Here is a 24551-nt window from a genome sequence, read left to right as displayed (position 1 = left end):
ACCCCTCCGGGAGCGCCGCCGGGCCGGCAGCAGCACGAGGGCTGGAAGACGCGCCCCCCGCACCCCCCCCCCCCAGGTGGAAAGAATGACTCCATCGCCTGTGGGTGCCAAGCGGCTGACATCAGCGGCCCTGGCGGCGGGGGGGGGGGGGGTCTGGGTCCTGCCGCCCGGCCAATGGCCGCCTGGGCCCGGGCCGGGGGGAGGGGGGGGCCGCCCCCAGCCCCGAGTTTTTAAAAGTGGCGGCGAGCGGCGCGCCGGGCAGAGCCGCCGCCACGATGTCCGCCACCCACTTCAACCGGGGCCCTGCCTATGGCATGTCGGCCGAGGTCAAGAGCAAGGTAAGGGGGTTGCTCCCGCCCCTCTGCTCGCCCCCCTCTCGTCCTCACGACAGCCCTGGGAGGTAGGCTCGGCTGAGAGAGGGAGGCTGGCCCAAGGTCCCCCGGGGACTTCCCGTGGCACCAGTGGGGACTCGAACCTGGCTCGCCCAGGTCCTAGTCTGACTCGAACCGCGACAGCAGGCTGGTCCCATCGCAGCACCCCGGACCGGGCGGCCGCCGGACCCCCGAGGGATCATTGAGCAGCAGCGGGCCGAGGACTCCCCAGGGCCCAGCAAGGAGACGCCCCCTCCCCTCCCCTCCCCGGCAAACACGGGGGCTCCTTGTCACTTTCGGGGTGGGGTGGGGTGGGGGGCAAAGCAGCGCTGGATCTGCTCTTGTTCTGTGTGGGATGTGGGTTGGTGCCTGAATTGACTCCGTTGACACCCCGCCTTTCTCCCCAATGGGAACCCAAAGCAGCTTCCGCCATTCCCCTCTCCTCCCTTTTATCCTCACAACAGCCCTGTGAGGTAGGTGAGGCGGAGGGCATGGGACTGTCTCCTAGTTACCCAGTAAGCTTCCATGGCATGAGTGGGGGTTCAAACCCGGATCTCCCGGATCCTAGTTTGACACTTTAACCGCTGCACAACACTGGCTTACACAAACTGGCTCTTTTCAGAGTTCTGGGCTGGCACCACACCAGGTAGCGTCTAGGAGTCATTTCCAGGCAAGAAGAGCGGCAGGTGATCCTCTTTGCAACCCTCCTCTGCGTTTGAAAGCCAAGATGTTGAGACAGGAGAATAACTCTGAGAGAAGAGGGCTGTGTGGACTGGCGGGTGGGAGCGGGCACACGAAGCCTAATAGCCCGTCTGTGCCCCTACAAAGAATCCAGGCATCAAAATGCAGGAATCTGCTGCATCCTTACAACTGCCCAGAAAAATGGGCTACAGCTCTTCTTCCCACACTGCAGATGGGAATACTGAGGCAGGGGAAAAAAACAGTGGCTTGCAAAAGCCCCCCCCCCCGCCCACAACTACCTTTGTAGATGAGGTGAGATTTGACTTCTACCCTCCTCCTGCTTCTAGGGCCAAAACAGATCTGCTGGAGATCACATCTCTCCAGCTACAAATGATCATCCATTATACGGATTGGGGCCACACAGGAAAGGGAGAGGGGTGTTTAACCCTTTCCAGAGGAGGGTAATAAAGATGGTTGAGGGGTCTGGAGACAAAGTCCTATGAGGAAAGGTTGAAGGAGCTGGGTATGTTTAGCCTGGAGAGAAGAAGACTGAGAGGGGAGATGAGAACCATCTTCAAGTATTTGAAGGGCTGTCATATAGAGGATGGGGCCGAATTGTTTTCTGTTGCCCCAGAAGGTCGGACCAGAACCAACGGGTTGAAATTAAATCAAAAGAGTTTCCATCTAGACATTTCTAACAGTCAGAGCGGTTCCTCAGTGGGACAGGCTTCCTCGGGAGGTGGTGAGCTCTCCTTCCCTGGAGGGGTTTAAGAAGAGGCTAGATGGCCCATCTGTCAGCAATATTGATTCTGTGACCTTAGGCAGATGATGAGAGGGAGGGCATCTTGGCAATCTTCTGGGCATGGAGTAGGGGTCACTGGGTGTGTGTGGGGGGGAGGTAGTTGTGAATTTTTCTTAACTTCTTAAATTTTTCTTAAATTCTTAAGTGTGTGTGAGAGATTCAGACTGGGACTGTTGCATGGGTGGTGGTGGTGGGGCACAACGGTTAAACTCTTTCCTCCCGTGCCACTTTTCTGCTCTCAGGTACACCACCCCGCCCCCAGTCGCTTCTTGCCCTGTTTGGGAAAGCAAACTTGCAACATTTGGGAGCCTCAAGCGGGGAAAGAGCAGCTCCGGTTGGGTCAACGGCGAAGGCTTGGTTAAGCCCCAGCCGCCATGCCATTCTGCTTCCATCTGGATCAGGGCCCTGTGTGTGTGTAAAGTGCCGTCAGGTCGCAGCCCACTTATGGTGACCCCAGCCAGGGGCTTGCAAGGCATGTGAGAAGCAGAGGTGGTTTGCCATTGCCTTCCTCTGCAGAGTCTTCTTTGGTGGCCTCCCATCCAAGTACTGACCCTTCTAAGCATCTGATATCTGGCCACCTGTCCAGGCCGTACAACTTAGGGATAGAAAACCTGCTGGAGAGCAGCTAATCTCTGGTGCCCACCCTCTGAATTCAGTGGCACTTGATCCAAAGCCCATGTGCATTCGACTGCCGTCCTGGAACACGAGGGTGGCTTTTGCTGCTCCACTTCCCAGCCCTTTGGCCGAGCGTCTGGAGTGGGCCTGGGTCAGACCATTCACACAGTGAATGCTGGAGGAGGGGATTCTCTGCCCGGGAAGATGCCACCTACGTTCATCCCCTTCTGCTTCAGCAGACACGCCCAGGAGGTGGGGCAGCCTGAGCCACCCCTTGTCACAGGTGGGCACAGGACTCCTCAGAGGGGGCAGCCATCTTGGGGCCAGGCCTCAGGGGCCATCTTGAGGTAGGGTCTTCCACACCACTCTCACCCTGCTCAGAAATGAGGCCGCCACCTCAATGGGCAGCTTTTGGGTGCCATTAAGGGGTGGCAGAGGGGGCAATAGGTCATGTGATACTAGGGGACACACTCCTGTGGGGAATTCTCCTGTGCACATGCAGACGTGGAGGCACTTGAGTGAGCCATGATTCCCAAAGACCTGCCAGATGGGGCATGGGTGGGCCAGTGGAGAGACGGGCTGCCTCGGGCACCCAAACCCCTCCCCCCTGCACCCAGACAGGTGCTCAGGGGGCCTTCCTCGGTCATGTGAGATTTCATCCCTGCTGCTTCTGAAGGTATGAAACACCCCCCCCCCCGACTCCCGGATACCACGTACAGTACACACGCAAAGAGAGGTTCTTGTGGATCCGTAAAGACTAACTGATTGACTAACAGCATCACCTGTGAAGAGTGGATGGAATTTATTTGTTTTGATTTTTATGCCGCCCTCAATCCCCGGCCAGGGCCACGAACTGCAAGACGGCCTGGTCACCCACTCTCCTGGTTCCACAGCTGGCTTTCTTTCCGGTTGCTGTGTATATGTTCCTGCTGTTGGAGTTCCCACTTCATGCATCTAGTGAAGTGGGCTCCAGCCGACAGTCGCTTCTGCTTCAATCAGCTTATGAGTCTTTCCAGTGGCCCCCTCCTCCTCGGTGTTCTTGCTAACCCCCCCCCCCACTCCCTGCTTTAAGGGCAGCAGGAGAAGCTTTGCTTCAGGGCTCTTGCTGCGCTCTCCCACCACCCCAGTTGCCTGTCTTTGCTGCTGGGCAGCCAGGCTGGCTGAAAGAGCGAGGGTCTCTTTCAGGGCCTGGGCTTTTGTGATCGGAGAGGTTTGTACCAGGATCCCTTGCAAAGCTGAGAAGACACTGGTGCACAGCTCCCTAGCTCGGGTGGTCTCCACCCCACATCTCGGGGTGGCCAGACAGGTCGGGCGGATCCCAGCCAGTGAATGAGCAGCCTCCGGCCCATTCCTCAGGCCGTTTGCTTCCTCTCTTTGCGCCTGGCCTTTCTCAGGGCTGCCGAATCCCGCAAAGCCCAGCCTGTCTCTTCGCTCTCTTCCAGAGCCGCATTCTTCGGCTCCTGTCCTGGCCAGCGCTCCCCTCTCTGCTGCCGATGGAGTCCGAGGGAAGCCACACACTTGCCATATATGGTCAGGTTTGGGGTTTCTTCATAGGCTGGTTCTAAATAAGGCTTGGTTTGGCAGGATGCGCCTCTGGATGGCAGGCAGGCAGCGCGTCTCCACTGAGAGATCCCGGTCAGAACAGAGACCCCTGCCACCCTCGCGCACATACCCGTGCGCAGTCTATGAAGTGCAGCCACTGAGATAAAAGACCTTGAGGAGGAGAGGGGAAGGGAAGGCTCCTACCTGCAGAGCAGGTGACCCTCACTTTGCACAGCCTCCTATGGGTGACGCCCACTCCCCGTGGCCAGTTGCTGGCAACTGGAAAGAGGACCGTGTCAGGGGAAACTACTATCCTTTGCAGGCCGTTTGCAGATTCAAAAGCCAGCATGAGAAAGCAGCCAGGCTGTTCCAGGCAGGCCTGCCTGTCCTGGGGTCAGCATCTTCAGCAACCCAGAGCATCCCTCCGATGGGCCAGTCAAGCTGATAGCCTAAACAGGTGCCATATTGCCATCTGGGTTCCATAGAGTTATGGGAAAGGTAGTTTATTGGGTTGCGCACCACGCATCAGGCAAAATGAAAGGACTGCTGAGGAAACTGACTTTGGCTCACATTGAACGATGGCTGGTTCCACAGACTTAAATCTTTTGCACGCTTGCCTGCTACTGAAACCTCCTACTGGCTAATGCGTTATGCAGGAATTGGGTGGACGAAGAATAAACTGATTTTGTGACTAGGCCCGTAAAGTCACAAAACTAAAGCAATAAAAAAAATCTGTGTTTATAACCAGCTTGTTTCCAGGTCTCGTGTCGCTGAACCAGTTTGATGGTTTACTTGAAAACGGGCATGTTGTTCGGTCCGATACAGAAGTGTAACAAGTTGGTCCGTCTGAGGTCCCTCTTAATCCGGGACTGAAAGGGCATTATTAAGTGTATGTGAAAGTGCAGGCAGGCAGATTTCAATGCATAAAGGCTGTTTCAGCCTAAGACGAGGATAGTTTCACGTGGGTAGCCATGTTGGCTTCGAGTCCAGTAGCCTTTTCGCGACTTACAAGGTTTTCAGGGTATTAGCTTTGGAGAGTCAAAGCTCCCTTCGTCAGATATCAGAGCTATGACTTTTGAAAACTTATACCCAAAAGTCTTCTTGGTCTCACAGGGGCTCCTGGATTAGACTGAAAAATGACCGTGTGGAAGCTGTGTGTGTGGGGGGGGTGGGGGGCAACGGACTGGCTCCAGCTCCCCCTCCACACATTTGCAGGATGCCTGAAAAGGGCTTACGTTAAAAGGGAGTTTTGGAATGCAGAGGATGGCAGAGGAGAAACGCTGGCCCCTGCCGGTGTGCACCTGGTGCTGCTCCCTGAGGGGCTCGGCCTGGGCTGTCCCGCCTTGCAAAGTCGTTTCCCTAAATACATAACAAAAAAGTCGCTCAGGGAGGACCCCACCACAGCTTCTTCCCTGACATGCTTGCTTTCTATGTGCAGGGCTTTTTGGTTTGGAGTTGGCCTGGAGGAGCACTTACTCACGTGGGACTCCGTTCCACTTGTCTTTCCCACTGGGAAAGGAGGCCTTTGGTTGTGCCTGTTGGAGCAGTGGCTGAGCCCAAATAAGTTGTGTCTTTTGTTGGTTCAACAATCCTTTATGCCTTTGAGTAGATAAATACAAAGCCAAGCTCCGCTTACTCAGACAACCTCTGCAGATGTCAAAAGGAAGCGAGTTCAGATTCATTCCTCTGCGCAGCTCCTCCATTTTGCAGAGTTGCTCCAGTGACTGATGCCTTTAGTGTCAGGAGCGTCAGGCATCGTTTGTTAACCAAATTATATTCCTCCAACCAACAATCTGCCATTTTGCAGCTAGAATCACAGGTTTGGATCCCAACTAGACATTTCCGCAGGTGAAAGGATTTCCACCCACTAAGTCAAGATAGTCAGCATGGTTGTCAGCTACACCTACAGATGGCTGAACGTCCCAGACAGGGTAGCTGGGTTAGTCTGTGACAGCAAAATCAAACAGAGGTCCACCTGAAGGCTCGCAAAGCTCATTTCAGCATAAGCTTCCACGAGCCAGAACTCACTTCATCAGAGGCACATGGAGTGGAAAATCATTTTATAGAGACTTTTACAGCCAAAGTCACAGGAGGGGGGGGAAGAGAAAGATTTGTTTATTAATTTATTATTTCCACTTATTACCCCGCTCTCCCTGGCCAAAACCGGGCTCAGAGCGGCTTACAAAATATAAGTGTCCCATTTAATCAGTAAAAGCATTAAAACATTTTTAAATAGCCCTATAAAATCATATAAATAATAAGAAGAGTTGTGGCAGAGAGAGGCCAGTTGCAAATACTGTTATCAATCATTGAGGTGTGAGACAGACAAGATGGGCAGAGTGGAATAAATACAGTCTAATCAAGTATGAGAAACTGCATCCAATCAAGGAAGGTGAAGCACAAAGCAGAAGAAAACGAACTAACATCTGTAAAGGATCACAGTTACGTTGCCATATGGTAACAACATGATAAGCTCCAATTGACATCTCTAAAGAATCGATCCTGGGATATTAGCATCTACTGGGCATCCTATAGAGCCGTGTTGGCGAACCTATGGCATGCGTGCCAAGTCCGGCACTCCGAGCCCTCTCTGTGGGCACGCGCGGCGGGGGCTCTGAAGGGAGCGCGGAGCCGTTCAAAGCCCCCCCTTCCCTGGACTCCCTGCCGCCCCCCCCCCCCTTGCCGAGCTGGGAGGAAACCTCAGTATTCAGGTTAAATTGCCGTGTTAGCACTTTGCGATAAATAAGTGGGTTTTGGGTTGCAGTTTGGGCACTCGGTCTCTAAAAGGTTCGCCATCACTGCTATAGAGTCATCCTATAGAATCTAAGTCTCTATTTAAGCCAGGGGAAGAAGAGTTAGTATCTAATCTCTTGATGAGTTCTAATTTAGCACTTTCTTCTTGGATTCTCCCTTTGTAGTTTTTTTTTTTTTTTTAGAGGACCAGTGACTTTTAGATCTGAACCAGTATGTCCTGGAAAATTAAAATATTTTCCTACTAATTTCTGAATGTTGTGATTTTTAAAGTCATGTTGGTGATCACTCGTGCTGTTGAGTCGAGGCTGACCTGCTCGTCCAGCGGGGACAGCAGAAAAGCGTTGCTGGGGCATGATGACATAGATCACCTTGGAGGCTGAAGAAGTGGATGAGCCCAAGATAGTGTAGCTGATGCTATTAGTTCCTGTAACAGTATTGTCTAACTGCACTGGGTGGAAAAAATGGCATTGTGGTTGCTGTAGGGCCTTGTTTGTGGTTTGTCTCTCAGTTAGGTGGTCCGACACTGTTGGTGAGAGGCCATGTTAGGTTAAGGAGCTCTGGCTAAGCAAGAAAAGGTTTGCTGCCTTAGGCCAGAGAGAGAGGAACTTGGAAGGCTTTCAAGTTGGGGAGTGGCATGGAGGAGAGGGGTATTCATGACTACTAGTCAAAATGGATCCTAGTCTGAATGCATACCTATTATCTCCAGAGTCAGAGGAGCGTGCCCATTATCTTAGGTGCTGTGGAACACAGGCAGGACAATGCTGCTGCCGCCCTCTTGTCTGTGGGCTTCCTGGAGGCACCTGGTTGGCCACTGTGTGAACAGACTGCTGGACCTGATGGGCCTGGGTCTGATCCAGCAGGGCTTTTCTGATGTTCTCAGAAATAAAGAGAAATCAAGAAGAGGATGTACATCATTGACAATGTCTTGGACTGATTTTGAACTGGGAGCTTTAGGTAAGAACTGGGGGAGGGGTTTACCTGTTTGAGGCTTGCCTTGTAGCATCCTGTCTCTGTCACCAGCCTGGCTTAGTCACTCTCTTCCATTACCTCCTTACGTGGGTATCGTAACCACAAGAACACCTGTTGTAAATTCTTCAGGCGAGAGTCCCTGTCTGACGAACTGGACCAAATATGATGGAAACACAGTGCTTGACTGTAGGTCATATTTTATGTGCTCTGGGCTGTCCCTGGAGCCACGTGGCTACGTGTGGCAGTCAGGATAAGGGGATGCCCATCGCAGAGCTGCATTGAGGTGTCCAGGAAATTGACCTGTTCTGTGGAGGGGCCCAGGTCCACCTTGGTGGTGGTGTGAACAAATCTCACAAGAGCTTCCTTCCTGTGTGTGAAAATGTCATGGGTACATTTGAAGTACAGGAGAGGTCTTAGAATCATAGTTGGAAGGGACCACAAGGGTCATCTAGTCCAACCCCCTGCACAACGCAGGAAATTCACTACTCCCCCCCCACACCCCAGTGACCCCGACTCAATGCCCAGAAGATGGCCAAGATGCCCTCCCTCTCATCATCTGTTTGCAGATTGCTGACAGATGGCCATCTAACATCTGCTTAAAAACCTCCAGGGAAGGAGAGCTCACCACCTCCAGAGGAAGCCTGTTCCACTGAGGAACCACTCTGTTAGAAAATTCTTCCTAATGTCTAGACAGAAACTTTTTGGATTTAATTTCAACCTGTTGGTTCTGGTCCGACCTTCTGGGGAAACAGAAAATAACTCGGCACCCTCCTCTCAATGGCAGCCCTTCAAGTACTTGAAGATGGTTATCGTGCCCCCTCTCTGTCTTCTCCTCTCCAGGCTAAACATACCCAGCACCTTCAACCTTTCCTCATAGGACTTTGTCTCCAGACCCCTCCCCATCTTTGTTGCCCTCCTCTGGACACGTTCCAGCTTGTCTACATCCTTCTTAAATCTTAGTGGGCAGGAGCCGAGGAGGCCATTTGCTCTAAGTCGGACAGGAGAATTCATGCATACTGCGGGGCCAGACAGGTACTACAGCTGACTTCCAGCTACTGTCCAAAACATGCAAAGCGATCCATGGCCTCCTTAGCCTGGGCATGGCCAAAGGTGTGAGTGGAAGGGCCAAGAGCTTTTGGCCCCGGGCTTGCTGAATACATCAGCTCACCCTGTGAATCAGACCCAGCCCGGAATGGGTTTGTGTTTACATTTGCAGTCAACATGTTAAATGGTACTTCAGATATTTTGCTTCACAGCTGCTTTGGGTCTCTTTAGGCAGCAGAAAATCTCGGCCAGTAGAGGCATTTCTGTCAGGCCCGGCCCACTCTCCCAAGAATCTGAACAGGGGCACGATTACGCGGCGGGGGGGGGGGGGGAGATTGTATCAGGAGGCCGAGTCCTTCTCCTTCCTCGAGTCCACACACACACACAAGCCCTGCCGGCCACGGGCACTGCGACGTCAGAGCAGAGGGATCAACCTTCGTGCCTCTGGAACCGGCACATCCCCCATTCTTCTCCCAAGTTTGGTGAATTCCTTCTCGAGGGGACGGGGCCTGTTTGGGTTGGCAGGGCTCCCTGGCACTGGCTGGAGGTATGAAGCTGCCTCGTAGCCAGAGAGAGAGAGGAAGGGCCGGGGAATGCTCTCTCGCTCTTTCTCTCTCTGAGCTACAGCCAGGGTGGCACAGGCCCAGGAACGGAGAAGCGCAGCAGAGGAACGGTGCTCGAGCACATCGGGCACATGGGACGGGACAGGGTGGCCAGCAGCGACCTTGCCAGGGGCTGGGGTTCACCCCAATGGCCTGCTCTGAGGACAAGGGGTAGGATTCATTAGAGGCCACAGACTGCTCAGTTTTCTACGTTCTTTCCTGGCAGGGGTGCCGAGGGAGTCAGGCTGACGTTCCCGCACTGATCTCTCTTCCCAGCAATTCCTCGGAGTCACCGAATCACCTCAGATGCCTTTTCCTCCCCAGCATGGTGTAGTGGTTAAGAGCGGTGGCTTGGAGCGGTTGATCTGGAGAACTGGGGTTTGATTTCCCCCACTCCTCCACGTGAGCAGCGGAGGCTAATGTGGTGAACTCAATTTGTTTCCCCGCTCCTACACACTAAGCCAGCTGGGTGACCTTGGGCTAGTCACAGCTCTCTCAGCCCCACCTACCTCACAGGGCATCTGTTGTGGGGAGGGGAAGGGAAGGTGGTTGTAAGCCGGTTTGAGCCTCACTTAAGTGGTAGAGAAAGTTGGCATATAAAAACACCAACTTCTTCATCATCCCTTAGGGCACTTTCATGATTACCTTTCAACTAGTTACATCGGCGTCTGGTACCAGAGTAATGTTGCTTCAATTTGGGGCTGAGATCAGTTCCCTGGGAGGAAATGGCAGCTTCTAAGGGCAGCCTGTCGGGCAGCCTGTCGGTCATCCCATCCCCAAACCCCGCCCTCCTAGGTGGGTTACCAACCTCCAGGAGGTGGCTGGAGATTTTCTGGAATCACAACTGATCCCCAGACAACAGAGATCCGCTCCCCTGGAGAAAACGGCTGCTTTGGAGGATGGGCTGTATGGCATAGTACCCCTCTGAGGCCCCTCTCCTCCCCAAACTCTGCCTTCCCCAGGACCCACCCCCCAAATCTCCAGGAATTTCCCAAGCCACCGCTGGGAACCCTAGCTGGGGCTGTGCCTTTCTGTCCTGCTTCCTTATTTGCTCAAAGCGTGCAGAACCTCCTCCCGGCCTCCCCCCCCCCCACACCGCGATCCAGGAGTTCCCCATCAGTGTCCAAGTGTGTCTCAGCCTTCTGCTTCCAGAGGACACTTTCCAGATGGCCTCCTCAGCTACGGACCCCACCCCCCAAAGATGCCTCTGGGGCATGCTCTGTCTCAAGTGTGGACTTGCTGGGCCTGCGGGGTATCACTGTCACCTGTGTGATCCAACAGCATCCTCTAAATGGTAGTTGGGGACTCTCAAACAGCCGCCCAGCATCTTTCCAATCTGAAAAGCAGCCAGCTCCTTCACCACTGATCTGTCAGTAGAAAAAAAATATGCTACAGGGGAGGCGGTTGTTCAAGCCCAGTGTGGTGCAGAGGCTGAGGTGTTGGACAAGGATCTGAGAGACCCAGGTTCGAATCCTCACTCCACCATGGAAAATTACTGGGTGACTTTGGGCCAGTCACACACTCTTGGCCTAACCTACCTCACAGGGTTGTTGTGAGGATAAAATGGAGGAGAACAATATAAGTCACTTTGAGTCCCCTCAGGGAGAAAGGTGGGGTATAAAGAAAATAAAAGATGGCAGGAAGGGAAAGATTAATGAGCCCCCTCTGCTCTCAGAAGGTGGTGGGGTCTCCTTCCCTGGAGGTTTTTAAGAAGAGGTTAAATGGCCATCTGTCCGCAATGCTGATTCTATGACCTTAGGCAGATGATGAGAGGGAGGGCATCTTGGCCATCTTCTGGGGATGGAGTAGGGGTCACTGGGGGTGTGGGGGGACAGGTAGTTGTGAATTTCCTGCATTGTGCAGGGGGGTAGACTAGATGACCCTGGCGGTCCCTTCCAACTCTATGATTCATGCTTCCCATCCCGGTCACATCCTGGATGCTTTTTTCTGTTTGTGCATCTCCCACGTATTGCTCAGTTGGGGTCATCGGCCCTGGAGAGGAGCACCGAGGGAAGATCAGTTGGTGGCAAATGTCTTTCAGGGACGTTTGCCGGTCACTACTGACCTCCTCATTGGGAGTCCCAGGATAAGCTCCCTGTTCCCCAGAATCCAGTTGGGAAACCTCAGCTCTGCCCCTCTGCAAGGGATGCAGAGCTGCGCCTCTGAGACCGCACAGTGCTTGTTGGTGCTCCTGAGATATTCCAGCCTCAAGCAACCGACTGTGGGGTATGAGAAAACAGTGGCAGGAGCAGGGAGAGAGTGGGCTGCGTAGGAAAAGGGGATCAGACTTGGATGCTGGAGAGGCAGAGAGAAGAACTTGCTCAGGGCAAAACGGGCTGTGATGCCAGAGGTCCAAGATCAGGATACCTCATGCTGGGTTGCAAATGTCCAAGCTGGTTGTGGCTGCCCAATTGAGGATGTGGCTCTAACAGAGGGGTGCCATGAAGTCCAGCGTGATGTAGTGGTTAAGAGCAGTGGTTTTGATCTGGAGAACTGGGTTTGATTCCCCACTCCTCCACATGAGCGGCAGATGCTAATCTGGCGAACCGGGTTTGTTCCCCCACTCCTCCACATGAAGCCAGCTGGGTGACCTTGGGTTAGTCACAGCTCTCTCAGCCCCACCTACCTCACAGGGTGTCTGTTGTGGGGAAGGGAAGGAGATTGTAAGACGGTTTGATTCACCCTTAAGTGGTAGAAAAAGTCGGCATATAAAAACCAGCTTTCTTCTTCCTCTTCTTCTGCCTTGACTGAGGCAAGGACAGAATTAAGCTCATTAGCAGAACGGAGGTTTATCAGCGGCTCTTACTCTCTGCCTCCCAGTAGCAGACACAGACAGTCGTGTGTCTGGGCTTCTTCTGGGCCACCATCCATGATCAATGGATGGAAGCGTGGAAGATGCTTGCAACAGTGAATTCTCCCCTCTTGACCAACACAATTGCCACTGTCTGACCAACAGCCTGTCAGGATGTTTTCACCCCTTTTACTCTTTGGCGGGCAGAAATACCAGCGAGGATTTGTAACATGGCTGCCGTCTCGAAAGCACTCCAAGCCCTTCCTCCTGCCACTCTGAGCATTCCCAGGAGGATCCAGGATGCTCGCTACTTCAGGGGCTGGAAAGGCCCTTACAAGGAGTGGCAGGACCCGGTTTGGATGCACATTTCCAAATAAAGAGGCATGCTGGTGCCGAGGCTGCTTTTCCCAGTGGCACCGCAAAGCAATGAGGAGGGTGACCTAGTGATCCTGAGGACTGATTTCCAGTCCTGATCTGTCCACCAGTGTTTCACAGATTAAAATCTGGGCACTTGAGCATCGCTAGACTCACAACAACGGGCCCCTTCAGCCCTCCACCTATTATTTATTTAGGTATTCTGAGGCTTTTCTGTGCCACTTTTCTCTGCTGTCTGTCCCTGTGTTAAGTGCCATCAAGTAACTTCCAACTCATGGTGACCCTCTGAATCAATGTCCTCCAAAATGTCCTCTCCTTAACAGCCTTGCTCAGGTCTTGCAAATTGAGGGCCGTGGCTTCCTTGATAGAGTCAATCCATCTCTTGTTGGGTCTTCCTCTTTTCCTGCTGCCTTCAACTTTTCCTAGCATGATGGTCTTTTCCAGTGACTCATCTTCTCATAATGTGATTAGATAGCTTCAGTTTAGTCATTTTAGCTTCTAAGGCGAGTTCAGGCTTGATTTGATCCAGAACCCACTGGTTTATGCTTTTGGCTGTCCAAGGTATCCGCAAAACTTTCCTCCAACACCACATTTTAAAGGAATCCACTTTCTTTCTGTCCGCTTTCTTCACTGTCCAACTTTCACACCCGCGCTAGCTGTACTCCAAGTTATTTTACTATGCACTGGCTTCAGGAGCAGTAAACTGACTGTGACAATATGCTTTTTTTTTAAGTGTGCATGTTTATGCAGTGGTAAGCATGCGCAGGATTGCAACCTTTGATGTAAGTGCTGCTTCAGCTCTCCTTCACCCCAGGCTAAGTACTGCCGTGGGTTTGGAACAAAAGCTGTTGAACTCAGAGAACTGGCCCTTCCCTCAAAGCCCAAACTGGGATCTGTCCCCAGGGACAAAGCATCAGGCAGTAGCAAGGACCATCCTCTCCCTGCTTCAGCACAGCCACAGAAAAGAGCATGGGAACAGGCCTTGCCTGCTCTCTGGCCACACATTCACTCCCCACATGGGTAGGTAGGGTTGCCAGGTCCCTCTTCATCACCAGCGGGAGGTTTTTGAGGCGGAGCCTGAAGAGAGCAGGGTTTGGGGAGGGACTTCAATGTCATAGAGTCCAATTGCCAAAGCAGCCATTTTCTCCAGGTGAACTGATCTCTGTCAGTTGGAGATTAATTGTAATAGCAGGGGATCTCCAGCTAGTTCTTGGAGGCTGGCTTGGCAACCCTATGGGTAGGGTTGCCAACCTCCAGGTGGGGTCTCCTGGAATTCCAGCTGATCGCCACATGTCAGAGATCAGTTCCCCTGGAAACAGCGGCTGCTTTGGAGGGTGGATTCTATGGCTTTATATCCCACTGAGGCCCCTCACCAATCCCCACCCTCCACCCCCAAACTTCCAGGAATTTCCCAACCCAGAGCTGGCAAGTCTACACTAGGGTCATGTAGGCCTACAGGCGGACACCTTTCTTCTTGGTGTATTCAGTGCACCAAATGTTCCGCACAACACATGCAACCACTTGCACAAAGCCCCACCCTGTGAAAGTGCTTTTTGTTTTTTTGGGGGGTGGGGGGGCATCGCAATTTTAAAAGGTGGGAAACCAGATTCAGTGTTATTTATGTTTGTACTGCACCTTTCTGCCCAGACTAGGCAGAGCTGGCACTTGATTGCTGGGCAAGGAGGTTACAACCACCCCTTTGAACTACCCAGCCGATCCTCGCACGGACCCCTCTGTTGGTAGCATAGAATCATAGAGTTGGAAGGGACCACCAGGATCATCTAGTCCAACCCCCTGCACAATTCAGGAAATTCACAACTACCTCTCCCCCACACACACCCCCAGTGACTCCTATTCAATGTCCAGAAGATGGCCAAGATGCCCTCCCTCTCATCATCTGCCTAAGGTCACAGAATCAGCATTGCTGACAGATGGCCACCTAGCCTCTGCTTAAAAACCTCCAGGGAAGGAGAGCCCACCACCTCCTAAGGAAGCCTGTTCCACTGAGGAACCGCTATAACTGTTAGAAAGTTCTTCCTAATATTGTCGAAGGCTTTCACGGTCAGAGTTCATTGGTTCTTGTAGGTTATCCGGGCTGTGTAACCGTGGTCTTGGAATTTTCTTTCCTGACGTTTCGCCAGCAACTGAGACACTGTCCTTCAGTGTTACTACTCTGAAGATGCCTGCCACAGTTGCTGGCGAAACGTCAGGAAAGAAAATTCCAAGACCACGGTTACACAGCCCGGATAACCTACAAGAACCAAAGTTCTTCCTAATGTTTAGCTGAAAACTCTTTCGATTTAATTTCAACCCGTTGGTTCCGGTCTGAAGTTTTGGGGCAACAGAAAACAACTCGGCCCCCTCCTCTATGTGACAGCGCCAGCCCTTGGGCCTGTTTGCCCAGAGGGTGTGGGGAGGGCCCCGGCCCCCACAACCTTTTCCTGCAAGCTACAACCTCTACATCAAGCTAGCTATTCAGATAGATCTTGGGTAGATGACTAAAGGATAGTTTACTTCATTTATACCGTGCATTTCTCCTTCATGGGGGCCCTAAGTGCCTAACACCATTTTATCCTCATCCATTTTATCCTCACAACAACCCTGTGAGGTAGGTCAGGCCAAGTGTGCCGATTAGCCACAGGTCAAGCTTTCTTGGCACGGTGGAGATTTGACTCTGGGTCTTCCAGATCCTGATTCAAAACTCTTAACCACCCCATGTTTTTATGGGGCTTTATGCACAATACTTTATCAGGCTGGTGTACTGACTGCTGCTTTTGTTCGCGGCACTAGATTGGCTGTCGTTCTTATCGTACCGTTTGCTAGCTTGACAGGCTCTGAGCCTTGGGAGGGGGGGAAGTGGGAGATGTTGTAATACATCCAAAATATAGCAGAAAACTGGATCGCAAGCCCTGCCCTTACGAACGGGCCTTTCTCACCAGAACTACTTAGGGCAGGGAGCTGGCAACTTCTCTTCCAGAACTGAATCGGCTAGGAGCCAGCCTAGTGCTGAATTTCTTTGCAGAATGTTGAGAAAGACATTACAAAGTGGATATGGGAAAAGGCAAATGGTTCTGCGCCCCCCTCTCCCACGCCCCCCCAGCTCCTTAAAGTGTTCAGATCATATCCTTTCCAATAGAAGTAGAGCTGCCTCAAAATTATCTCCTCTTAGAAACCCCGGCCAGCACAACTTTTGAAGCAAGTTCATAGACATTCCACACCGAAGGTTTAGTATGGGAGGCAGAGAGAGAGGATGTGGGGCTGGACCTATATAATTGCCAGATCACCATATTATAAAGTTGCAGATTAATTAGAGTTGTCAATTTGGGGAGTGACAGGCCGTTAATCTTATAACTGCTTTAGTACAATTTTTAAATGTTAATTGGCATCAGCATGGTTTTGCAAATTGGCATTTTAAGAAAATATTAGATTGAAGCATAAAAAGGACAAACATTAATGCACAGTAAGTGAATTTGTATACTACAGGTTAGATCTCACCTGAGGATTTTGCGGGGTCTGCTCAAGGACCCCTGATCTTCCTGGCTCTCCCTTTCCTCAGGAGCCATTACTGACCCGTCAAAAGTTTCTTCCCTGGGTTGTGGGACCCTGTAGGGAATAACAGCCATCAGTGGGGAGGGGGAAGAGGATGAAAGCGCTCTGTCCCTCCTGCCTCTTCAGTGAGAGAAGCCCTATATGAATGCGCGCACCCAATTCCAAAATATTCTTTGTTCCCTTCTGCAGTTAGCTCAGAAATATGACCCCCAGAGGGAGCAGGAACTGCGGCAATGGATCGAGGAAACAACGGGGAAGCGTATCGGAGAAAACTTCATGGAAAGTCTGAAAGACGGAGTCATCCTATGCGAGTAAGAAGCTCAGGGTGGTCTATGGTGGGCAAAGGAATCAGCACTGGCAGGAGCACCAGCAAGGCATTTTAGGGTTGCCAACCTCCCAGTGGGGCCTGGAGATCTTCTGGAATTAAAACTGACCTCCCACCTGGAGGTTGGCAACCCTCTACATCAAGCTGTTCCAAGCTCACTGGTACCCTTCCTCTCCAAGTTTTCAGGAACCCCTCATATAATCCTTTGATTTTTGTTATAAAGATATTAGCAAGAATAACCTGCTTCTTCATGAATATGGTTAAATTATGTTTTTTAGCCACATAAATCACTTTTAATTTATCTAAAACTTTTATTAGCCACCTTTCTTCCTTAGGGAGCTCAAGGCAGCTTACTACAATAACAAAAGATACAACAATAATTGATGATTGTTCTGCAGCAGAAGAGCTCGATTTGAGTCCAGGAGAGCCTTAGAGACCAACAAGATCTTTGGGCTATAGTAGTAGTAATCTCAGTTCTTTTTGCTTCATCTGTCCTATCTACTTTATTTGTTTTTCATCTTTTGTATTCATTACCATCTAAAATAAATCAATATAAATTGCAAAAAAAAAAAAAAAGGAAGATCTTTGGGCTATAAGCCTTCAAGAATCTAAGTATTCTTCATCTTACTTGTATCTGACGAACGGACCATTGACTCTCGAAAGCTGATACCACAAAAATCTTGTTACTAGGTGTTACAGGGCTCAAATATAACAATAACTGAGTGTTCAAGTGCCCCGCACCCTTTGACTGTTTCTTATAATAAAAGGTAAAGGTCCCCTGTGCAAGCACCTGGTCATTCCTGACCCATGGGGTGACGTCACATCCCAACGTTTCCAAGGCAGACTTTGTTTGCGAAGTGGTTTGCCAGTGCCTTCCCCAGTCATCTTCCCTTTACCCCCAGCAAGCTGGGTACTCATTTCACCGACCTCGGAAGGATGGAAGGCTGAGTCAACCTTGAGCTGGCTACCTGAAACCAACTTCCGTTGGGATCGAACTCAGGTCATGAGCAGAGCTTTTGACTGCAGTACTGCAGCTTAACACTCTGCGCCACGGGGCTCCTTATAATACAGCTTTAAAAAACCCCAATCATACAGCTTAATCAGTATATCGTGCACTGACATTTGAATCAGATTATTGAATTCTGAACCAACATCAACCTTAATCCCATTTAGCCCCATTTGGGTATCTGAAGAAGTGAGCTGTGACTCATAAAAGCTCATGTCCTGCCAGAAATTTTGTTAGTCTTTGAGGTGCTACTGTACTCTTGCTGTTTTCTAAATATAGCCCCAAAGGAGAAAAGAAATTCCTTTTTCTTATTAAAAGGGTGGTTCTGTACCTTCAGCTCTTTTTGGTGCCCCCCATAAACAGACAGGTCTTCCTGCTTTTGATATCTAACTTCTCTGCCCTTTTAAATGATTCATGGCCAGTTCTTGCACCTCCTTCCTCCGCTACACCCACTTGCTGACCCCGCATTTCTTCTGTATTGCCATAACTAGCATTTGTCTCCTCAGTGGTCTATTTTATTCCCCAACTTTATTCAGCTTTTACACTCCCTCCCAAGTTTCCAAGAGCGCAACCTAAACTTTCAATAATTGTCACTTATTCCCGCTTCATTACATTGTGGAGCTGCTCCGCACACAAGGATTGTTCTACACGTTCCTTCTTCCCCGTGCAGGAAAAAGCCTGCACACTGCCACTTCTCTGGGTCCACTCAACTTATCGATGTCAGAATTGCACCCTAGGAAAGATGCACGAAAAGGTGCCGCTTGAAACTAATTGCCTGCACTGTGCACCACCCAAGACCCTTGGAGATCAACTTCCTTCCCCTTTTTCTATCGTTCCAGGCTCATCAACAAACTCCAACCTGGTTCTGTGCGGAAGGTGAATGAGTCCACCCAGAACTGGCACCAGGTGAGCAAGCACCCCCACCCAGCACCAGTGGTCATAGGGTTGCCAGGTCCCTCTTTGCCACCGGCGGGAGGTTTTGGGGGCAGAGCCTGAGGAGGGCGGGGTTTGGGGAGGGGAGGGACTTCAATGCCATAGAGTCCAATTGCCAAAGCGGCCATTTTTCTCCAGGGGAACTGATCTCTATCGGCTGGAGATCAGTTGTAATAGCAGGAGATCTCCAGCTAGTACCTGGTGGTTGACAACCCTAAGCGGTCAGCATCTCTAAATGCTGACTGTGATCAGGGTGAATGAGGATGAACAGACGGAACCGCAGAGTTTGCCGTAGCGGAAGAGAGACCAGATTTTGTACCAGGAGCTTGGAAACCAACTCGGTCTCTACTGACCGGTTTCTCGTAAGAACTAACGGGCCTTCTGCACTGTCAGGCAATGAATGTGCTCTCTGTGCCCTGATCCAAGAGGCACACACAACTCATGAGGAGATCTTGGGGGAGGGGGGGAGAGCGGTTTTGCCAAACAAGCCCCAGCTGAATGCCCGTTCCAGTGCTCCCCCTCCCCCACAAAAAATTAAGGTTCTTAATTAAAGGGTCACGTAAAGATACTGTACTGTGAGAACAGGACTCACCTCACATTTCTTCACCATGTTCTGGGACTGCGAAGCCAGCATCACGGTGAATAAAGATTTATCATTTTAAAAAAATACTTAAGGAGAAGGCTCATAAAATGGTCAAAGCAAGAGGACTCAGTAGAAGGCAGCGTCACGTGTTTATGCGATGCCGGGTTGGGAGGGCTTTGAAAAAAACGAGACACTTTGTGAAAGCAGCACTCCTAAAAGGGAAGAAAGTCCTTAATTCTGCAGAGCAAACCTAACCAACACACGCCTCAGGGAAGTGGGAGCATGAAAAGACTGTGGGAGTAACTGCTGAAGGGAACATACGCCAATAAACGGTCAATCTATCACCTACTGGAGTAGGAAAATGCCAGATTTTGCCTAAAAAAAGATATTGCAAAGCTTGAGAAGGTGCAGAAAAGAGCAACCAAAATGCTCAGGGGACTGGAGCAACTGCCCTATGAGGAGCGGTTAAAACGCTTAGCGCTGTTTAGCTTGGAAAGAAGGCGGATAAGGGGAGACATGATAGAGGTCTATAAAATCATGCATGGTGTGGCAAGAGCTTCTCCCACTCTCATAATACTAGAACGTGGGGTCATCTGCTGAAACTGGAAGGTGAGCGATTCAGAACAGATAAAAGGAAGTATTTCTTCACACAACATGTAGTTCAATTGTGGAACTCCCTGCCCCAGGATGCGGCGATGGCTGCCAACTTAGAAGGCTTTAAGAAGGGAGTGGACATGTTCATGGAGTGGGGCTATCCATGGCTACTAGTCAAAATGGATACTAGTCATGATGCATACCTATTCTCTCCAGGATCAGAGGAGCACACTTATTATATGAGATGCTTTGGAACACAGGAAGGATGCTGCTGCTGCAGTTGTCTTGCTTGTGAGCTTCCTAGAGGCACCTGGTTGGCCCCTGTGTGAACAGATGGCTGGACTTCATGGGCCTTGGTCTGATCCAGCAGGGCTTTTCTTATGTTCAGATCACTCTTTCGGATGACCGCACCCATCCTGTTCTTTCTCTCCCCCCCCCTCCACCGTGTACTAAAATAACCCTTTATTGACTGCGTTCATGCATGGCACTCAGCAGTCGGGCAAATCTGCCCGTTGACCGCCAGGCCTCTGCCCAGGGCTCATGGGGCTTCTCCTCTTTCACAGCTAGAGAACATCGGCAACTTCATCAAGGCCATCACAAGATATGGGGTGAGGCCCCACGACATCTTTGAAGCCAACGACCTCTTTGAGAACACGAACTACACCCAAGTGCAATCTACCCTCATCGCTCTCGCCAGCATGGTAAGGGATGCTCGGGCCGCCCCTGCCTTGGTTTATTTACTTCTCGGATACCCGGCCTTCCTCCCCCAATGGGGTCCAAAGCAGCTTACACCATTCTCCTTCTCCTCCATGGTGTCCTCACAACCCCCTGATGAAGTAGCTTAGGCTGAGAGGGTGACTGGGAGCCAGTGTGATGTAGTGGTTAAGAGCAGTGGTTTGGAATAGTGCAGTCTGGTCTGGAGAACCGGGTTTGATTCCCCACTCCTCCACATGAGCGGTGGAGTCTGGGGAAGGGCCCTGGCTCAGTGGTAGAGCATCTGCTTGGCATGCAGAAGGTCCCAGGTTCAATGCCCGACATCTCCAGTTAAAGGGACTAGGCAAGTGGGTGATGTGAAAGACCTCAGCCTGAGACCCTGGAGAGCCACTGCCAGTCTGAGTAGACAATACTGACTTTGATGGACCGAGGGTCTGATTCAGTAGAAGGCAGCTTCATGTGATCTGGAGAACTGGGTTTGATCCCCCACTCCTCCACATGAGCAGCGGAGGCTAATCTGGTGAACTGGATTTGTTTCCCCACTCCTACACACGAAGCCAGGTGGGTGACCTTGGGCTAGTCACGGCTCTCTTAGACCTCTCTCAGCCCCACCTACCTCACAGGGTGTCTGTGGTGGGGAGGGGAGGGGAAAGGAAGGTGATTGTAAGCTGGTTTGTGTCTCCTTAAGTGGTAGAGAAAGTCGGCATATAAAAACCAACTCTTCTTCTTCATTACTTCATTTATATCCTATTTTTCTCCCCAATTAGGACCCAAATTGGCTTACAACATTCTCCCTTTCTCAATTTTACCCTCACAACAACCTTGTGAGGTAGGTTAGGCTGAGAGCATGCGACTGGCCCACAAGCACCCACCAAGCTTCCACGGCAGAGGGAGGGTTTGAACTGGGGTCTCCCAGATCCTAGCCTGACACTCCAACCACTACCTTGTCTTGTGACTTCTGCCCTCCCCAGGGGGGATGGCCCTCGCACTCAGGACACCTGGAGATCTCAGCATTTCACCTTTCCCAATAAAGAAAAAGGCTGGGGGGGGGGAGGAAGAATTTGAGCTCCCCAAAAGTAACTCCTGCTTCTTGCCTGGGACAGGCCAAGACCAAAGGCAACAAGGTGAACATGGGGGTGAAATATGCTGAGAAGCATCAGCGCAGATTCCAACCGGAGAAGTTGAAAGAAGGACGCAACATCATTGGACTGCAGGTTGGTGGCTTCAGAACAGCCCCCCCCCCCCAAACTCAAGGGGCACGGTTAAAGACACGCTGGGGCGGCAAGCTCTCGTGCCAGATGACTTGTCTGAGCATCCCTGGTGGCACTGAAGAGGGCAGCTGGGCAAAACCCTCGGGGCACTGCTCAAAGGAGCCTACTTGGGAACTGGCCACCAGAACTTGGTGGGGGAGGGGCAGGAAAGGGGAGGACTGCTGGTCCCAGGCATCCCAGTGCAGCCTGGAAGCATTTTAAAAGAGAGGAGGTTTCCCTGTCTTCCCTGGGCAAGGCTTGGGGTATTGTGCTGAGGACTGGTGAGTTCAGGTCAAACAGCAAGAAACCGTACTATCGTTGGCAGCGATACGCAAAACGTGTTGCCGGCCATGGCCCTTCAGACATGGCCCCATGCACGTGCACCAATTCAGTTCATGTTATGCATGAGGAACAGTCTGCTGGTCGATTCTGACAGCCTTGGGAAGCCCCTCCTGTCCATTTCTGTGGTGGGCACATTATTCCTTGTGATGTAGCAAAAGCTTCACTGCAAGGGAAAAATGAGAAATCCCAAGCATGCTGTTAAGGGTGAGTTATTATGGAGGGCTTAGCCATTGGAGTTCCTTCATGGTACACCCAGGAACTTGTCTGAACAGCAAAGCATCCAAGAGGGGTTGCAGTAAAGGCCGTCAGGCACAGCAGGAAGCAGTCCAGGACGTAGCCTTAGCAAGGGAGAGGCCCAAGGGGAGGGTATGCCGCCCTCCCCGAGCGCTCTTCCTGCCTAAGGATGGGAAATCAGCACTCACCCATCCTGATCAGTCGGCCTCCACCGGGCCGTCCCAGACTTAAATCTCCAAGGGCAGAACCTCCTAGCTGCCTGCCGAACAGCTGGAATGACAAACAGAAATGGAAAACAGGAGAGAGAATGGTTGATGGGAGATTTCAGCCCAGGCCTTGAATCATAGAGTTGGAAGGGACCACCAGGGTCATCTAGTCCAACCCTCTGAATGATGCAGGAAACAACTACCTCCCCTCCTCCTCTCCCCCAGAAGATGGCCAAGATGCCCTCCCTCTTGTGACCTGTCTAAGGTCACAGAATCAGCACTGCTGACAGATGACCATCTAGCCTCTGCTTAAAAACCTCCAGGGAAGGAGAGATCACCACCTCCCGAGGAAGCGCGTTCCCACTGAGGAAGCGCTTTGTCAGAAAGTCCTTCGTAATGTCTAGACGGAAACTTTTCTGATTTAATTTCAACCCACTGGTTCTGGTCCGACCTTTTGGGGCAACAGAAAACATCTTACATGGCAGGCGCCTTGTCTGTCTCCAAGGAAATGCTTGGCAAAGACGGAACCACCCATTCAAGCAACGCTTTGTCCTTTTCAGATGGGTACCAACAAGTTTGCCAGCCAGCAAGGCATGACTGCATACGGCACTCGCCGGCACCTCTATGATCCCAAGTTGGGCACGGATCAGCCTCTAGATCAAGCCACCATTAGCCTACAAATGGGCACCAACAAAGGAGCCAGCCAGGTAAGAAAGGAGGGTGGGAGGGACACATTTTATTTGCTTTGAAAATTCATGTGCCCCCTCTCCAGAGACCTGCTAATGTCCCAAACACCACTGGGGTGTGTATGAATTCACTCTTCTCTACTTAAGGATAGATGGACTCCCATTCTAGCTGTATCTGAAGAAGCGAGCTGTGGCTCATGAAAGCTCACACCCTGCCAGAAATATGTTGTTAGTCTTTAAGGTGCTACTGGACTCTGGCTCTTTTCTACTGCTACAAACATTTAGTGCTATCTTAACTAAAAGGGTTGTGAAATCCCCCAGGGAGAGAGGCCAAAACCCCCACTCGGATGCTGTGTGTGCGTGGGGCTCAGTTTCATCTCCAGTCTTGGCTACAAACTCCTGGGATGGCTCTGGGAAATGCAAGATTTTCTCCCTTTTGGCTCCCCTCCCAACAAAAGAAACATCAGACACCTGCCAAGCAGTATCACCCCACAGAATGTCCTATACCCTGGTGGATCATTCAAAAATCACTGTATACCAAAATGTTTTTGTGCAGTACTTAGTTTTTAGGTGCTCCAAGAATATTATTCCAGAGATCAGGCCTCACTCAGTGCATGATCACATATCCCAGGTAGGACGAACAGAGTTGATTAAGAGCAACTCAGGACCCTCCCTCCCCTCACCTGGTTGGCCCAGGTGAGCCCAATCTTGTCAGATCTCGGAAGCTAAGCAGGGTTGGTCTTGAGTCACTCCACAGAGGCAGGCAATGGCCAGCCACCTTTGAACATGTCTGGCCTTGAAAACCCTACATGGTTGCCATGAGCCAGCTGTGACGTGGCCCTGTCCACCCCCACCACAACGCCGGCTGGTTGGGACAGTCCCATCTCAGGCTGAAGTGAGTTCAAGCGAGTCAGGCGCTTTTGCCTCCAGAGACGATCCGTTGCCACGCAAGAACCCCTGGCCCGGTCCTTCCCCAGTTGCGTCCAGAAAATTAGTATCTAATCTCAACCCCTCAAATCTCTCCATCTCCTCGAAGATCAAACTGAATTCAAAAGTTATCCGGGGTGTTTTTTCATACGTGCTTTCCAGTTAGCTTTTAGATGCAGAGAGAACAGCAGACCTGAAAACACACTCTGATTTTTTTTACCACGTTCATAAGACAGCCTGCAAGCTGACATACATAGCCTGAACACTGTCCCCACCCACACCCCCAGTACGATGTGGTTGTGCAAGGCTTTTATGTTCTCCAGTTAATCCGTCCCTGCTTGTCTGGCTCCTTTCTCGCCACCCCCTTGCCCCCTTACAGGCTGGCATGACTGCTCCAGGAACCAAGCGGCAGATCTTTGAGCCTGCATTGGGCATGGAGCATTGCGACACCCAGAACATCTCTCTGCAGATGGGAAGCAACCGAGGGGCCTCCCAGCAGGGCATGACTGTGTACGGGCTGCCTCGGCAGGTCTACGACTCCAAGTATTGCCTCACCCCCAACTACCCCATCATCGGAGAGGAGGACCAGTACAACCACAGCCAACACAACTTCTACAACTCAGAATAGCCGGTCAGGAACGAGGGACAGAATCACA

The 24551-nt window shown here is 51.4% G+C and overlaps 1 protein-coding gene across 1 annotated transcript; it reads left to right on the top strand.

Annotated features, from left to right (window-relative positions):
* Positions 1–268: 268 nt before the first annotated feature.
* CNN1 (calponin 1) lies at positions 269–24551 on the top strand. The gene is made up of 7 exons (XM_056857711.1): positions 269–338; positions 16285–16406; positions 18266–18332; positions 20100–20237; positions 21354–21464; positions 22843–22989; positions 24275–24551. The coding sequence occupies exons 1-7, from the start codon at positions 276–278 to the stop codon at positions 24521–24523; spliced, it is 897 nt and encodes a 298-aa protein (XP_056713689.1). The 5' UTR covers positions 269–275; the 3' UTR covers positions 24524–24551.

The sequence above is a fragment of the Euleptes europaea genome, chromosome 1, assembly GCF_029931775.1.
Source record: "Euleptes europaea isolate rEulEur1 chromosome 1, rEulEur1.hap1, whole genome shotgun sequence".
Lineage (NCBI taxonomy): Eukaryota > Metazoa > Chordata > Lepidosauria > Squamata > Sphaerodactylidae > Euleptes > Euleptes europaea.
Note: the sequence above shows the minus strand (reverse complement) of the source record. Positions and strands in the feature narration are given on the sequence as shown.

Bases quoted from the DNA above. Each gene is read 5' to 3' on its own strand.
- CNN1 (XM_056857711.1), top strand. From the start codon at position 276: ATGTCCGCCACCCACTTCAACCGGGGCCCTGCCTATGGCATGTCGGCC. The intron at 339-16,284 runs GTAAGGGGGTTG...TCCCTTCTGCAG, and splicing joins CGGCCGAGGTCAAGAGCAAG to TTAGCTCAGAAATATGACCC. The intron at 16,407-18,265 runs GTAAGAAGCTCA...CTATCGTTCCAG, and splicing joins GACGGAGTCATCCTATGCGA to GCTCATCAACAAACTCCAAC.